General features: G+C 36.1%; 1 protein-coding gene across 1 annotated transcript in view; it reads right to left on the bottom strand.

Annotated features, from left to right (window-relative positions):
* Nucleotides 1-17,063, bottom strand: part of RXFP1 (relaxin family peptide receptor 1) — a 47,105-nt gene that overhangs the window by 24,314 nt on the left and 5,728 nt on the right. Inside the window, exon 2 of the mRNA XM_036383125.1 lies at nt 6,173-6,328. Within this exon, the coding sequence (XP_036239018.1) occupies nt 6,173-6,328 (156 nt within the window). The remainder of the gene's footprint in view (nt 1-6,172; nt 6,329-17,063) is intronic.

Here is a 17,063-nt window from a genome sequence, read left to right as displayed (position 1 = left end):
TATATCACAGACTGCATGGGAAGAGACTGTATATTATACCTGTATAATATAATAATATACCTGTATTATAATAATATAAATATAGGTATAATAATATATAAAGGCATACCATAATATACCTATATTATTTCTCTGACAGGTTGCACAGCCTAGATTTCTTCATCTAAAGGAAAAAAAACCCACTGCTAGCAGAGTGCTTCCAATCTTTTCCAGATCTATTGAGGAAGGCTGGTACATGAGTAACAAACTGGGTTTTTGAAGCATATGAGCATTTTATTAGTTTCCTAATTTAGGGAAGGTATGATTCTTTGCTCACTGAAGACAGTGGGAATCTTTCTGTTGATTTTAGTGGAGTCAGTCCAGGCCAGCTCTCACTGGGCTCGGCTTTGCTTCATAGGCCAGGTGTTGTGACTGCAGATATCACATCAGTCATACTGTTTGCATTTTAAATTGAACAAAACATAACAAATCCAATAACTGTATAGATTTAAAGTGCGTGTTTGTGTGCTACCAAACCCTAATGGAAGTTAGGAAAAAAACTTTTAAATCTGACAGCAGGATTATTTATAAAGCAATGAGTCCAGCTTTACTTTACATACAAGGGATTTTCAGAACCTGTAGCTACAGGATGCTGACACATAGTATTAGTTATATTAGTGACAGAGCAATAGGGATTAATCTCAATCTTCCAGACATATAAAATATGTTTTCAAATTGCCCAGGTAGGATGTAAAGTCCAGAGGAAAGCCCAGTACCTTTTGAAGTCTGATTTTGTTTCTATATTTTCCCCAAACTAAATTTGACAGTTGATGGGTGGTTTTGAAACAAGAAACTGGAGGTAACCTGGTAACCTTCACTGCAATTTACTGGGAGGCTTCTTCCCAAAAACTGGCATCATATTAACAGCAGAGCTAATTTACAATTCTGATGATCAAACTGTGCTAATCACCAAGCAGAATATATGGAATATGAGAAAAAATATTGCAACAAATTTCTTAGAAAATCAGGCAGGAAAAACATCTATTCAGTCTTTCACTGGTTCAAAATTTACCTGCATTTAGAATTTTTGCATACTAATTTTTAACTAGTATGTTATGACTACAAAATGGCAACTGACTCAGTGCTGTATCCAGCAGAGATAATTACACAAAAGTTGTTCGATTGAGAACTTTGCTCTTTTATCACTGCAACCAATAGTAGGACAATTTTAGTCAGGGAAAGCTGACTCTTATCTAGGAAAAAAACTTGTTCATTTAGCCCTCTAAGTAGAAGGCATATCAGAGAAATAAAAAAAGAAAAAAAGTGTAAGATTTAAAATGTAAATATTTAATTAGAAGCATATGAAAGAACTTCTTTGCCTGTGTCTAAAGCTATTCTAGATATTTTGAAAACAGAAATAACCATGGATCATTATTGACAGTGTTAGCTGTCTTCTTCCAAATGCATGGAGTACATTTATGTTATGAATAACTTTTAATATTTTTTTCAATATTTTGTGTGTCAAGATTGTTCATCTAAAGAAACTCACACCTTGTAATGAGAAAACACACGTAGGCTCACTGCAAATATTATATAAATATTGTTGTTCTGTTATTTTTGTTTTGCATTAATCACTGTTGTTATCTATTGTTAGTTTTGTTTTTGTTTTATCATTAAACATCACTGTGAAGGCAGACATCTCAAAACTCTTCTTTCCATGAATTTGTACTTGGGAACACATACCTGGCATGTTTAGTATGCCACTGGACATCAAAGAGTTTGCCTAGAGATTTTGTTTAGACTGCATTAACATTCATATGACAGCAGTAGTGTCTTCAATGAGAGAAATATTTGTTACTTATTTTAGGAACAATTTCCATGTCAACACTGCCATGGCATTATGTGAGCAGAATTTGTGATTATGCCTATTTACCCTTGCTCAGGTTTAAAAGGCTATGCAGTAAACAGAAGTTATAACCCCCATCTATAAATGCCAAGTAGCTACAGATTCAAACCTTCCAGCTGTAAATAAATGGGAAAAGCTCTTCCCTGTAAAATCAGGCTGAAGCCATTATGTTTGAAATCAAAGATACTAGGTGTAAACAATATCTGCTCTGCTTTGCCAACTTCATCTTTAAACAAGCTTGGGCGCAGAAGGATGCTGAAATTGTTATCTCTTAATTCCCTACACATTCTGAATTTTGCAAATAGATACAAAAATAACTCCAAATGAAACTTGATAGAGGCTAAATTGCCTCACAATGCCCTCAGCCTAATTAAGAACTTGGTACTTCAGCAAGGATGAGCATGGAGCAGGACAACAGAGTAAAATTTACTGCTCTCTCGAGCCTAAAAAAGGAAATTCCTCAAAACCCTAAGCTTTATGACAAATTACAAAACTTTAAACTATTTTTATTTAAAAATATTATTTTCATGACAGATTTTCTGAGATGCTTGCTTCCTCTTGGTGGACTATGTTTTTGAGTTCAAAAGGTGAGATTACATTTTCCATGCACATTTAAGGTTATCCAGCCATAGTTAAAGCAGAGCCTCCCATCACTGCAGGGATAAATTGCCAGCTGCCTCCTCTTATTGCAGTTTACTACATTGCCTCAAGCTCTTCCCCATTAGGGTATAGCACACAGTATTTTATTGATTTTGGAAAGCAGGCTAAGTGGCAAAGGCATGAATTTTCAAAGATGAGTGGCTTCACTCTAGTGTGAAATATCAGCTATAATTCATTCCTTTCCAGAAGTGGAAGAAATGCTGAAGAAGAGCTAGGATATCCACACCCTGAGGTTAACCACTAACACAGCATTCTGAGTCTGATCCCAACTCTACCTTTGATCCTAATTTGAGATCTTCACTACTCTGGACCTTATTTTGATGTTTATTATTTGGAAGTTGAAAGGAGGGTGGAAGTGAAAGAGGAAGCAGAATTGAAGAGGGCACGACAAAGCCAATCTTTGTGTGCCTAAACTGGATAATGAGCCGTTATCACAGCACATTTGATAACACGTCTCAGTGTGGATTTGGTTTGGTTTGAAATATTCATAATCATGTTTTGCTGTTACCAGGCACACAGTCCCTGAAACAAGACTAATAGTGCAAATAATCTCAGAGACTACAGCAACAATTTCTTACAACAATAATTTCTTACAAATATAATCTTACAAAGATTACAACTATAATTTCCTTATAGAAATAAAATGGGGAATGAGACAAATTTGTTCACTAAAAGAAGAAAGGAACCATTACAAGATAGTTGGAGTGAAACATCTAATGACATATTTTGCTTTGTGTTTCCATGCTATATAGCTGGTTTTACTATAGACTTAAGATAGTGCTTTACCATTACTGTTAGTGAAACAGTTGGTTTACCTAGCTTTGTTTGAAATATATGCACTAAAAAAAAGCAAAACACAGGGGGTGCTTTTGAACTGCTTTGAGGGTCTTCATAGATTTTTCTGCCTCCCACACTTGTTGGGTTGAATCCTGTTGACTAGTCACCTCCAAGCTCCCCACACTGATGCAAAAGTGGTCAGGAATTGAGAAGCTGAGTTATTTAATTAGAATACCTCATATATAAGATTAAAATTTCTATGGCACTGAATGAAACAATTACTACACTGGCATAATTTCATTTTTAATTTCTTTTCTGTAACCAAGAGCAATGACTTTAACTGAAAACTAGTTGAAAATTAAAAAAAAAATGGGGAGAAGGAGGCAGATATAACTACTGGCATGAGGGAGGCATCCTGAAGTGATCCTAGGAATGGCAGGGGAAAAAAGAAAAGACATCTGGTTTCTCTGTCTCAGGAACATTGAGGCCTCTTTTCTTGTATTTTAAGCAAGATGAATAATCAAAACCAGAGTTACCCCACAAAGATCTCCCCACTTCCTATGTGTGGAGTCATTGCAGAAAATCTCAGAACATTCCCTATACTCAGACAAGGAGGTGACTCTTTAACTGTACAACAAAGTATGACTGCAATATCAATTTTTGAGAAAACATTCCTGCTGAATATTACACTAATGCATTTCTAAATGAGAAGAGGGGGTCAATATATGAGAAAAACATGAGCAGCATAGTTTTTCCCTGTAGATCCATACAATGACTTTTCATCTTTTGTAATTTAGGTTTTCAAAAATCAAGGCTAGCTCATTCTTGAATTACAATACCCAGAAGAGGATTCAATATCACAGCTGAATTGTTTTGTATGTTCATTTCTATAGAAGAACACTAAGGCATTACTAAGGACTTTTTTATTCATTGCTACAGGGTTCAGTATTAAATCACTTGCAGCACTCTCCCTGCTCACTGACAACCCATGTTACTTCTAATTGAATTTTTGAAATTGGTTATTCATAATCCAAGAATATCTCAGTTCTGTGTTAGTAATAAGATGAGATGCAAAGAGCTCTTTGATTAATGGTCTCAATGATCTTAAATTTCTTTTCCTACCTAAAAAATTCTGAGATCCTATACTGTCTTGTAACTTCCATTACAAATCCATGTATATCCTAATTATTATCATACTAAGCTGTATCTTCCAGCAAGTCCTTGTATGATAGTCTTTGTGGTATTATACAGAAATGAAATATGGATAAAGCAACTGTTTATTGTCCTTGGACTTAAACATGAGAGGGCATCATCATTGGCAATTCCTGCTACTGTAGGTCAAGATGACCACAGAAAAAACAGAGCAAGCCATTTTTGTTCAGGATTTTGATTATTTACAACAGAAAGTACATTTATAGCACCAACAAATGGTATAAAACTACAAAATGGTGCAGGTTCTTTATATGGGATTAGAATTTAAAGTTGCTTTCATATGGAGTAAGACCCTGAAATTGCACAGGTATAATAATAAGATACTTCTCATAGGTACACAAATCAGCTTCACACGCAATTAGAACAACTACATTCAAAACCTCATTGACTTTACTGAGAGTGCTGGTGAAAAATACCTTTACCATATTTTTTTGAAATTTCTTTCACAAAATTTCTTTCAGTATACATAGCATGGAATTTTCACTTAATATTTTAATTCTTCACAGTCTTCCCACCCAGATCTGTTGGCCTGGATCCCAGATGTGCCTGTCTGGGACAGACAAACAGTTCAGCTGCTTGGCTCTGGAGGCAGAGTGTGGGGCAGGGCATGGTGCACCTGGCTGTCCTCCATGGCTACAGGAAAACTACCAAGGAGTACAAAGCCTACTTCCCACATCTGCCACAGATCAGCAGCTCTGGAGAGCATCTCTGAAATATCCAGGCTGTAAGTAAGGTGGCAGTAACAGTAAATAAAATGTGCTAGGGTCCATTTTCTCTCCCTGTGGTCTTAGCTCACAAACAAATGGTGAAGCTCTCTCTTCACAGAACATAGAGGCCCCTTTCCAGACTATGCCAGGTCTGTGCCACCTCTGAGCTGTGTCCAAACACTGCATGGGAGATGCTGCTCAGCATGGACAAGAGCTATGCCAGGGCCATGCTCACAAAGAAGTGGCATGGATAGGTAAGTGCCCATGCAAAGCCCTTCCTGGTTTGCAGTAGAGGTAAAGCCAGAGCCCACAAGCCAAGTCAAGATCACAGCTACCATCCAGAGGGGCTAGGAGTGACAAGGATCAAAACAGCATGCACAGGTGGCCTGACCATGTGTACAACTATGTGTACGTGGGATTTTTACATTTCCAACCACCAAAGCCTGCTGATAGTGCAGCTTGCACAGTACACTTACAGATGCACATGTTTCTCCCAAATTAGGGCATAAATAATTCCTGGAAAACCCTGAAAATTCTTCTAAATTATATTTCCCACATTAAGTCACATTAAGCTTTTCATAAATTCTGTTGGACGCACATCTAACACTCCTCAGCAACAGTCTTTGATAGATCACATACATCCCTTTGTAGACATCAAAATGACATGTACAAAGAAGCTCAAAGTAGGGAAAAAATTGGATGCTGATAACTATTACCATATACAAAGAAAAATGTGGCCCACTCTTTCCCTAGCAAATGGTTTGCTAGGGAAAGAGGGTGGCTTTATCAGCTGAAGCAGACCTGCTGCATCCTGTGCAAAGCATACAACTTTCCTACTGCTGGCACTCCACAGCCTCCTGTTTGGTGTGAGCACTGCCTGGGTTTCAGTGACTACAGGTGCTAGACACAAAGCAAAGCCGCAGCCACTTACCACAGTTCTCTTCGTCAGCCCGATTCCCGCAGTCATCCTCACCATTACAGTGCAGCTGTTGGGGCAAACACCTTGTGATATTGCCACATGGAAAGTAGCCCAGGGGGCACCTGGTGCCAGCTGCAGAAACATGATCTTCCAAAGAGTCACAGATGACTAAATAGGAACAGAAAAAATATGTTATTTTATGATGTGTTTAAGGGTATTTGATATTATGCCTTTGTAAGTACTCATTTACATTTGAATGTGAATATCAAGAAACAAAAATGTTTTAATTCATTGGACGTGAAATTAAAAACAGTATATGAAGTACTTGTTAAACTTGGCAAAAATATTTTATATTGTTAGCTAATTAAAATTTCATTTGATATAAAGCAAACAGGTAATTCTCAAACAGGTAATTCCTCCCTATTCTTCCTCAGAATAAGATCAAAATGTTAATTATACAAGACAAATGACCTAAGGCTACCATTTTAAAGGATTTTTTCAGTATTTATTATAACGATATACAAGATAAGCTATAGGAATTCCTGCCTATGGAAGGGTGGTTGGAGCTAGATTATCTTTATGGTCCCTTCCAATCCAAACCATTCTACGACATTCATTTGTGCTGAAATTTTAGATCCAGATAGATAGGCCCCTTTATACAAAGTCAGATCTATATATGTTTGTGTATATTCCAATTTTAAAGAAACTACTTGGTGTAAATGGATCAAGGATCAAAAAACAAGGAAACTAAGATAAAATCCGTGACACAGTTTTGCTGAAAACTTAGTAAGACATCATGAAGGTGCCAGTTATGAATCCTTCAGAAGAGCTGACGTCAGTCTGATCCAAAAAACTGTGGAGATATTGGTCAGAATATATCAGTGTGAAGTTTAGATACACAGGTGCTGTTCTGCTGAACTCGTGCTCTGTAGGAAGGAATTTCAGAGAACACAGGACTTCATTAAAACAGTGCTGAGGGGAAAGGTTGAGAGATGCTGATGAGGGACAGCCAGGGCAGCTGGAGCACTCTGCTTGTCATCTCTTCTTCAGTTCTCTGTGCTGCAGCAGCTGCAATCTCCCACATCTGCAGATGCATGATGCCTCACCAGTGCACCAGGGTACCAGTCCCACCAGTGCACCTGAGGGACAAATTCTGCCATCACCATTTTCTTCCCCAAAAAAGGGTGACTTAACTACTGCTTCTGTAACGGATTGCAGGATGCCAAGTCAGATTTCTTGTTGTACAAGACCAACTTCTTCCCAAGAACATATTATGGAGAGAGTTTAAAATTACACTAGAATTAAATTTGTTCAGCCCACAATACATTGGAAATGGAGAAAAGCATCATTAGGACAGAACATTACCCAGTGTTCTTCACTTCCAAAGCTTCCCTAAACCTACCTAGTACCTTTCTGCAAGGCTCTGCTAATTTAATTTTTGAAACACTTTCAAAAAGGAGTATCACTTTCTTATTAGAGCTACCATTTGACTTAATGCATACTGTTACCAAAAAACCCAAAAATCAAATACAGATTTTATTTTAAATTTCATTGCGATCTTAGAGCACTTCAGATACTCTCTAAAAACCTTATTAACTGTGATGTGATGCTTGTTCAGATAGTAAACTGCTAATTCTGAAACACACAACTATTTTTCCAGGCTATTTTCAAAGACAAAGTATAAATCTTTCACACAACTTTCCCAAATTAACAAGGAATCTTCTTGGAAAATATCTGATTTTTTGCACTCATTTTTCTCTTGAACTAAGAGAAATCACCTGAAATTCAATCAATTACTTCAGATTCATAAAAAATCCCTTCCAGAAGAACTTACTTCTGAAGTTAAGCCCTTGACAATGTTTAAAACTCTGAAAATTGGAATGTAAGAGCTGTAGCTGCAGAAAATGGAGATAAGTATCCTCTATATGTACAGAATTATCCTTGCTGTCAGAAGCATCCTGCATAGAAATTCTTATATTCCAGCTAACCACCACTGAATTATTTAGAAAAGTTGATTTGCTTTTATCCACAAGTATATAACCCATGCAATTACTCAAAGATCATCAGCTCCTTAAGGCTTTTGTGTATGGGTACCAAAATTAAAGCTAAATCCTAGTCACACGGTGAATTCACACTTGCATATTGTTCATAAATTTCTCTGCTGCTCTGTGCTTGTATTCAGAACATTATGATTAACTTGTTCCACCCAAAAAGAAGCAGCAAGAAAAGCTTATGTAGGCATACTGTTAAGCAAAGAGTGTATGTGTACTACTTAGTGTCTTAAGTCTCTGTCTTAGCAAAAAGCTGAGCAGGCAACTGAGGCTCCCTTAAGAGCAATTACCTGTTACAGTCTACCAAACCATTGGTAAGAGACACCTGCATGGAAAAAACCACCATAAATGAAAACATCCCAAACAGATCATCAAAAAACCTCACACATTTTGTCAAGCTTTTTATCCTACATGCTAGAGACATATTTAGACTGACCTGAACCTTGTGCTTAAAGGGGCTGATCTCCATGCAATTTAAATTTCAAATGAAAGCATTTATCTTCTCACACTAGCATTCAATGGAATTTCACAGCATGTTCCAAAAATTATTATAAATTATTCAAATAATATTAATCCCTGAACTAATAATGCTGTTGCATTTTAGAAATCTTTACTTTGCCACAAAGAATAAGTCCCTCATGATGTTCAATGTTTTGAATTCTCAGTACATTTACAGCCTTAATGATATCTATTCTGAATCTCTGCATTATTCATTTATGCTATGTTGGATTACCCTGGCATGTAAATATCTGCCTGGGAAAGGAGACAACACAGCTTCAAAACTCAACAACTTCATCCCAGTTATAAAATCAGTGAAAGCACTGGTCTTTGTCCACTGACTTGTTAACATCACTTTGTTTATGCAAAAAAAGACAGAAGTTTGGACTCTGCTGATTGCAGGAGATTTATGTCTGGAAAAGCCCCCAGTTCTCTGGGGAAATATTTGGTAAAGCTGACGAAGGTAGACAGAAGATAAGACAGTAAAAACTGTTGTAAAATGCTAGATAATATTCAAACAATTATCTTTCAGATTGAGGAAATTAAATTTCGGTCTTTTATGTGAGGAAAATGGATAAAGATAGCAATGCAACAACAGCAATTAAAAATTATGGTTATTGTTTTGCAAATACAGACTTTACTGACATTGGAGTTCACCATGACAAGATAATGATCTATCACTCCATCTTTGTGATGTGGTTGTTGGCTTTTCTACATTTGATTGATTTTCCACTGTGAAAAAATTGAACCACTCTTCTTGTATCTTGTTTGTTTTTTTTTTAGCAGCTGAAAGAAGATGAAAAGTGATAAACCCATGACAGACTTTCTTATCAGATTTTTATCAGTTTTTACAGATACCAAGTAAAGAGGCCTCTTCTTTATATACCTCGTAGAGAAAATCATCTTCTGCTTCCTGTGACATAGAGATAATTGCAGACATTGCAGCTATTCTGTACCAGAAAATTTCTTTTCATAATGTTAAGCATAAATATTAAAATAGTTGCGATGTTTCAAGAAAAAGAGAAAAAAAATAAGTGAACTGGTATCAGTACAAATGGCAAAATGGCAAAAACAATTCTTTCTGACTCTTGTCTCAATACAGAAAAATGTTCTACTTAGCAGCATGTTCGTGATACTGCAAATTAAATATTTCTGACTGTTGTGTATTTAGGGTCCCCTGAAAGCCCCGAAATTAATCTCAAATTTTCAGAAAGAAAAGAAGAATTTCTGTTGTGCACTTTTTAAGCTTGTCCGGACTGGCTGCTTTGAGATGCTTATTGCTATAAGACGCGAGCGGTAAGGAAGAAGGTGGATAATTTTCCCTGCTTGTCTTTAAATACCTAACTGAGTTAACTCTGCTTTCCTTTGCTAAAGGAATAAGCATGAGTTGGGTTGTCATCTAGTAAATAAGATAAGCCTTTTAATTCTGTAGCATGGATGCAGAATCGCTGGGGAAAGAACATGACAGTCCCTCTTTAAACAGTCATAAAATGAAATCGAAAGAAGGAACGCATTTGGGAAAGCCAAGAACAAGATGTTCCCAGGACAACATGGCTTGGCTTCCAACTGAATTGATTAATTAGGCTTGCTAGTTTTGTGCATTCTTTGAAATACAGTGATTGGGTCACAAGTGCTGTTTGAGAAACCAAATAAGGCACACGTGCACTTATAAGAACACAGACTTAACACTAGGAGGTTCCGTAAAAGAAGCGAGGATGACTCCGTAAAGGGAACAGTTCTGGGCTGATGGGACTGAGCCATGAGCACTGAAACCATCCAAAGGCATTACTCATTGCTTGGTACCCACTAGTCACACCAGTCTCAACTGTGCCACACATAGTTTCAAATAAAGGCATATCATAATACCAGGAAAATATTTTTATGTTTTCAAGAATTTGAATAACATGAACTCCAATGTCATGAATCCAAAATGACTCATGAGTTCCATCAGCCAATTAAGCTAACTTGTTTTTCCTCACTTTAAGTGAGTTAGCACTTCAAAAGGGTTGAGGAAATCCAATTGCTTTTTAAAAAGTCTCCTTAGATGCCAAGAACTGAGGAGTGATTATGGTCCTGAAGAATCCACCCTGTATTTTTCTGATGGAAAATTATTTTACCTATAAGGGCCCAAGTTCTTCAAATACACTCATGCAAAACCAGTGGCACTTTTACACTCTTACATAACTTTTTCTAGTTGTTGTACTTCTAGACACAGTGGGAGATGGGCTGGAGAAACAGAAGAGTGAAAACATTCTTTCTTTGAGACAGAATGTTTTGTTCTAATAAAACAGAATCTACTCAGAAAATATTGAAGTTAAAATCAATTTCACCTGTAATTTTTGTGCTAGCTTGAATACTTCAAGCTGACAGTTGACTAAAAAATATCCTGTTCTGCTGAATGGTATATTAAGGGCATGTGAGATGGTTTTGAAAAACCTTTAACATAACATAGAACAGGTCTCATAGGCCTATTATCTTCATTTGTAAAGATGAATCATCAGAACAAGGTTATAAAAGTTTACAACTATGAATTATTTAACCTTACAAGATGTTTAATTAATTATTAACAAAGAATAGAAGTGACTAGTGACTGACCAGCCTTGATCAGATGTATTTGAATTACCAAATGACAGAAAGAAGAGACAACTTAAAAAGATATTTTTAAAAAATAATTTGTTGTCTGAATTTGACCATTACAACAATATGTAGAAGTGAATGAAGAGATGGAGTTAATTCTTAGATTAATTTTCCTGGTTTTGTTCAGAATTTTCAGCTTTTTCCCACTAAACATGGGATTTTTGAGTAATATATGACCAAGACAAGGATGAAGTTAGTCCATCATGTTTAAGGATAGAAATAAAAATTAACTTCTGCATAATTTCATTTAACATACTATGAATTTATCAGTGAGAGTGCTTTTTTTCCATCATGTAATTTTATAAAAGTTCTCCTAAAATTTTCTTTTAGGAAAAGCTTTCTAGTGATATCTGGCAAAATGTAACAGGATTCTCATATTATTAAATGTCAATAAAACTAAAATTTAAAGTTTCCATAAATAGCATATTGAAAATAGATTCCAGATTCATACAAGAACAAAACAGAGTTCATACACTTGTACTTTAGTGCTGTTAATGTACACACACTTGGGGTAACACCCTGGGCAAAATTTCTATACCAAAATAGACCTTGGTCCAGTGGCAATAGATTCTTTGGCATTAATCCTTGAGACAAAGTGTCTGTGGCTTAAAGGATTTGAATATATGTACAGGGCACTGAGAGAAGCGTAATCAAACTGTTAACACTGAACTGCCTTTTCTGTAATTTGTGCCTCTGCTTTGGTACTTGTCCAGCACTGAAGTCCATAACATTTTCTAAATTTATGTATTTATTGCATATGCATTGTGTTTTTAATTCTAGGTTTGATTGGGTGCAAGTGACACAGTGTCATTTATTCAGTATGACAGATTAATCTATAAAACACTAGAAATTGTTTTGAATATTTAGCTATTACCTTTGCAACGAGAAATGCATTTTCAGTTTTACTGCATTACATTTATCTTTAGCAAACTACATTAGATGTCACTCTAGGAATATGTAGTACTTGAACTGCACAACTAAGTTTGTATTTGCTTCTATGAAACACAATATAGTGAAATGGATTTCAGCAAAAGTGATGCATATATAATGACTCTTGCACACCAATCTGGTAATTATCCTGGATTTTAATTTCATAAAGTACCTTCATACCTTGCTGTGGATCACACAATGTTTTAAATTCAGAGGCATTTTCTAAACCAGAAAATTTGTGCTATCTTTTTTGAAAATATCACCTCCAATCTCACAACAACATCACAAGTTATCAGTTATGTCACAGATAATTCAGTCTAATTAATGCAGTTATAAGGTTGGAAGATCCTTTCTGTCTAGCTGCCAGATAAATCCACTCCAGGGCAGGAAACTGCCAGTAGAACAACTCAGACTGGTGACATGGCACATTGCCACAGCATTTGACTTTTATACCTTTTATTAATTTGTTGTTTTGTTCTGATTGTACAGAATTTAGAATAAGTGCATAAAGAACTGAAAGAGATAATACCTCTAAAAGCCTCAATATGAAGTAAAATAAGTTCAATCCAAACCCTCAAATTTTGTAGGGCTTTCCCAGAGGATGAGAGTTCAGCATAATACCTAACAAAGACACAAATTAATGAACAGGGCCAAACCTTTCTATTGCTTCATTTCCCCTCTTCTTTCTCTCCCCAAATAAACAGAATTTAAATGATATCTGACTCTTATTTCTGTTTAGAAAAAAGTTCTAGCTCCATATTCTGACATGATTTTCCAATAGAAAATACATCAAGGTAAGCTTTCCTTTGCCCCTGTGTTTTTGGCCTCAGTGTTACTCCTCAATTTCACTAATTTCTTTTTCACAGCAGGGCAATATCAAGTTGAAAGCTGGCTATGCGAAACACTGGGGTTTTGTTCAAATGGTGTTTGGTATTGAGTAGAAATGAAGGCACCAATCCAAATGTGTTAAATACACTGTACCAGTCAGTACCATCCCACCTGGAAGGCCTGGAAAGGGAAGGGTTAGCCATCAAAAAAAAGGAAACTGCTCTCCCAGGAGTTAATTCTTTCTCACAACCACTATTGAGTGTGTTTGGCCTGGTTCTTTGAGCTCCAAAGAGAAAAGAAGTTTGTTGTAAGTAATTTTTTCCCCTCTCATTTGAAAAGCAGCATTTATAAGGTAACAATTTAAACACATGTAATAAAAAAAAAATCTAAAAAGACCTCTGAAGTTTCATACCTGGAATGGCATTGCTGAAGTTTTGTAATCCTAGGGTAAGAGGTTTCTTCTACTGCAGTATTTGCCAGGTACCTTACAATTATTTTTGTATCTTATAACATAGTAGTATGCTAGTGACTGTTCTTTATTTTTTAAAATCTGAGCAATCCAATAATTGAAAATATGCTTTAGCCAAAAAAATTAAGGACATATGTTTATCAATAAACTAGTGTCCCTCAAGCAACAGTCATTCACCTCATCTAGATAATTCTGAATTTCAATACATAAGGACAGTAGGTAGAGATTACTATAAGGAAATTAATTTCTGACTTGCTGCTTTCAGCGAGTTAATCCAGTCAGCCATGCATAAAGTAAGCAAAAGTGAAACACTGACTAGTGAAAACTAAATTATTTAAATTACAAACAACAGACATTTGTAATATTTCTCTTAAGTTTCCATAAACAAAAGGCAGATTTAAGTGATTTCATGACACAATGTCATATACAGGAGGAAGTTTGTGTACATGCGCATTCATGCATGGAAGCAAAAAGAAATCCAGCAGATCAGACAGAAAGTACTTGCAGCAAAGCCTTAAGAGAAAGCTGCAATGAGAAAGGGGAATGAAACTAGAGAGGCAATGAACATGGAAATTACTTGCTGATATTCAGATTGTAGGAACACACTATTTTGCAAAAAAACAGAACAGAAAAGAATTACCTGGGTATCATTAATTGTCCTCAAGGCAGAAACAATCTAAAAGATCATAACCAATTGCCTAACTTTTCTTCTGTCAAAAAGGGCAAACCTGTCTTCCATTTTTTTCCTGTGAAGTATTTACACTCTCACCCCCACCCCAAAACAGCAGTTATAGCTAAGTTATGCAATTTATTCCAACTTTGGTATGTTCTTGTGATGGGGGAAAAAACCCCACAAAACCCCAATAACATGGTAGAATGAGCATCTTGCAGTGCTGATGATAGAAAAATAGCTTTGAGAACAGCCAGCCCAAACAGTCTGAGGGAAAGAACCTGAAGGGTGGCAGCAGGAGATTCTATTATCTTTGTCTTCTTTTGCTCTCTAGCCTCTTATTTTGCTACAGAGGCACTAGAGCTAAGCAAGCTGGACATCAGCCACAATTTCAGATTCCACTATTTTTCCTCTTCTCCCAAGTAGCACAATCCCAAGTAAGTCTTTAAAAAATAATCTCAGTTATGCTTTTTCTAAGACTCCAGACAGAGAAAAAGTCTGGGAGCCCTAATGCTGTATTTGAAATATAAAACATAATCTGGGTTTTTTTTCCCTCTTTTTCTTTTTTTTTCTCCCTTTATTGTGGCTTTAGTAAAGACCAAAAGGATTGCAATAATAGTTCTTACAATGGAACTAAGCCAGCATAATTTGAAGTGAAGCTCTGAAGCACACTCAAGATTAATCTTGCAACAATGAAAATACATTATTTCTTGGTCAGCTGGAGACAGGGCTGTCTGATATATTTTATTAATTCATATACCTTTGTTACTAAGAACCATTTATAACTATTAAGAATTTAAATAGCATATAGACCTACAAGTTCAGATTTGGGAGGTGGCTCTGCCCTCTGCCCTATGAGATTCTACCCTCCTTAGATATTATAAAATATGGAACCCTTTGTTGTTCTGTTTTGAAGTTAAATATTTTAGAAAATATGTTTTCTAAGACCTCTCAGACCTATTTTGTAAAAATCAATTTGCAGAATGTGCTTAAATAAATGCATTATTGTTGGATTCTGACTCATTAATCTTTGCTTCGATTTAAATATGACAAGTTTTCCAATCTCAACTGTATTCCACTATGAGTACACATAACTCACCACTAAAAGTTGTGACACTCCAGTTATGTGCATAAAACAGAAATTATCTCAAGTTAATAGGATTTCTGACCTCCATGAAGTGAATAATGTTAGCTGGTTAAACCACAGAACTGGGGACTTGTTTAGGTTGGAAAAAGCCTCTGAGATCATGTCATCCAGCTGCTGGACCCCATGACCAGAGACATCTGACTTGTTTCTTCTTCTGCAGGTTGTATCAACATGTGCATGCAGATTGAGAACAATAGATCTTTAAATTATAACTTGTAGATTTTATGCATTTATTAATGTACATAAAGAAATGTCACATTAGCAGCACATATTTGGAAGTTTGTATATCCAAATTAGAAAATATAACAAGAAACAGCATTCAGAAGTGTGGCTCTGTTTTGGATGCACTTTGGCTAAGCAATATTTTTGTGTGGATTGCTGTGGATTTAACCTTCACACAGTCTATAGTTCCTGCTTCTCTTCATTTTATGCCACTTCATCTAACCTAAAAGAGAATGGTGTCTGCTCCTGACACTGTTTTCTCATTGCCAGCAGTGGAGTGCTCTGCGCTCTGTGGAGCCAATCTAGAAACCAAGAAACCAACCTAGTTAAATGATAGTGTGAAAGCAATGCATATAAAAATGAAAGATTTTAAAAGAAAAAATGAAAATTTAACCAAATAGTGATAGAACAGAAAGATATACAAGGTGTTTTATTTTTGCTAAACCATTTTAAGACCTCATATGACATCTAAGTCTTAGGGGTGTAGAAAAAACAACTATTTAATACCTGTTTCTGATATGTTTTTGGAAAAAGTAGAAAGTGGCTGTACTCTTTGTGCATGGTGCTGAGAATCCATACTGAAGAAAAAGCAGGATTTATAAATGCATGTTTGCAGTGTTACTTGATTACTAGAAAAGAATTCCTGTCTGAAAACCAGTGTCTATAATTTCTAGGTAAGACTACATAACAGTTGATTCACATGTTTTACATGGAATTTGAGTCAAAAAAAATGAGGTCAAGAAGCATATTTTTACAGTAGATGGGCCTTCTTGAATAAAACTTCTAAAAATGTAGATTATCTTTGTCAACTGTATTGCTATTAAGTACTCCAGACTAATCAAGGTATTCAATCATGTGGCTTTTAAATTCAATAATTTAATGATTTTCTTCCCCATACACACAAATTTTGGCTTAACTATGATGTGGGCAGTTTCATTAATGGATTCTGCTCTTAGCCTACTCCAAAGAAGTGCTGATCTATTCCTATCTATTAAAAACAAAACAAAACTAAAAAAACAGGGCAAAAATATATTTCTAAGTTTAAAAATACCACTTCTACCCTCCCAAGCACTATCCCTTTTTCCCTATGTTGAGCATAACATTGACAATCAGGTCTGTGATGGGAAAGTCTCTTCTCCCAGGTCAAGCCAGTTATTTCTCCTGCAGACCAGAGGAGAAAGAGGTAATGTTCACCTGCTTTGACAGACTTGTGCATGCCTTTGAGCCCCAGTGACTGCACAGCCTCTCCCACTCCCAGTGCCATATTGACACTTGCCCTTCTCTGGAGGAAGCACTGACTTGACTGAGATAAACCATTGTGACCAAATAAAGCCTTAGGACTGCTACAGAACAGCTGGGTGGAGCACAATGAGCTGTGCTACAGGGGACTGGGTGATTTAACATCCTCTCTGGATAAGCTCAGCTAAGTCATCTCCCATGCACAGATCCCC

Source organism: Molothrus ater, chromosome 4, assembly GCF_012460135.2.
Source record: "Molothrus ater isolate BHLD 08-10-18 breed brown headed cowbird chromosome 4, BPBGC_Mater_1.1, whole genome shotgun sequence".
NCBI lineage: Eukaryota > Metazoa > Chordata > Aves > Passeriformes > Icteridae > Molothrus > Molothrus ater.
The sequence above is the reverse complement of the archived record's forward strand: the minus strand, read 5'-3'. Positions and strand labels throughout refer to the sequence as shown.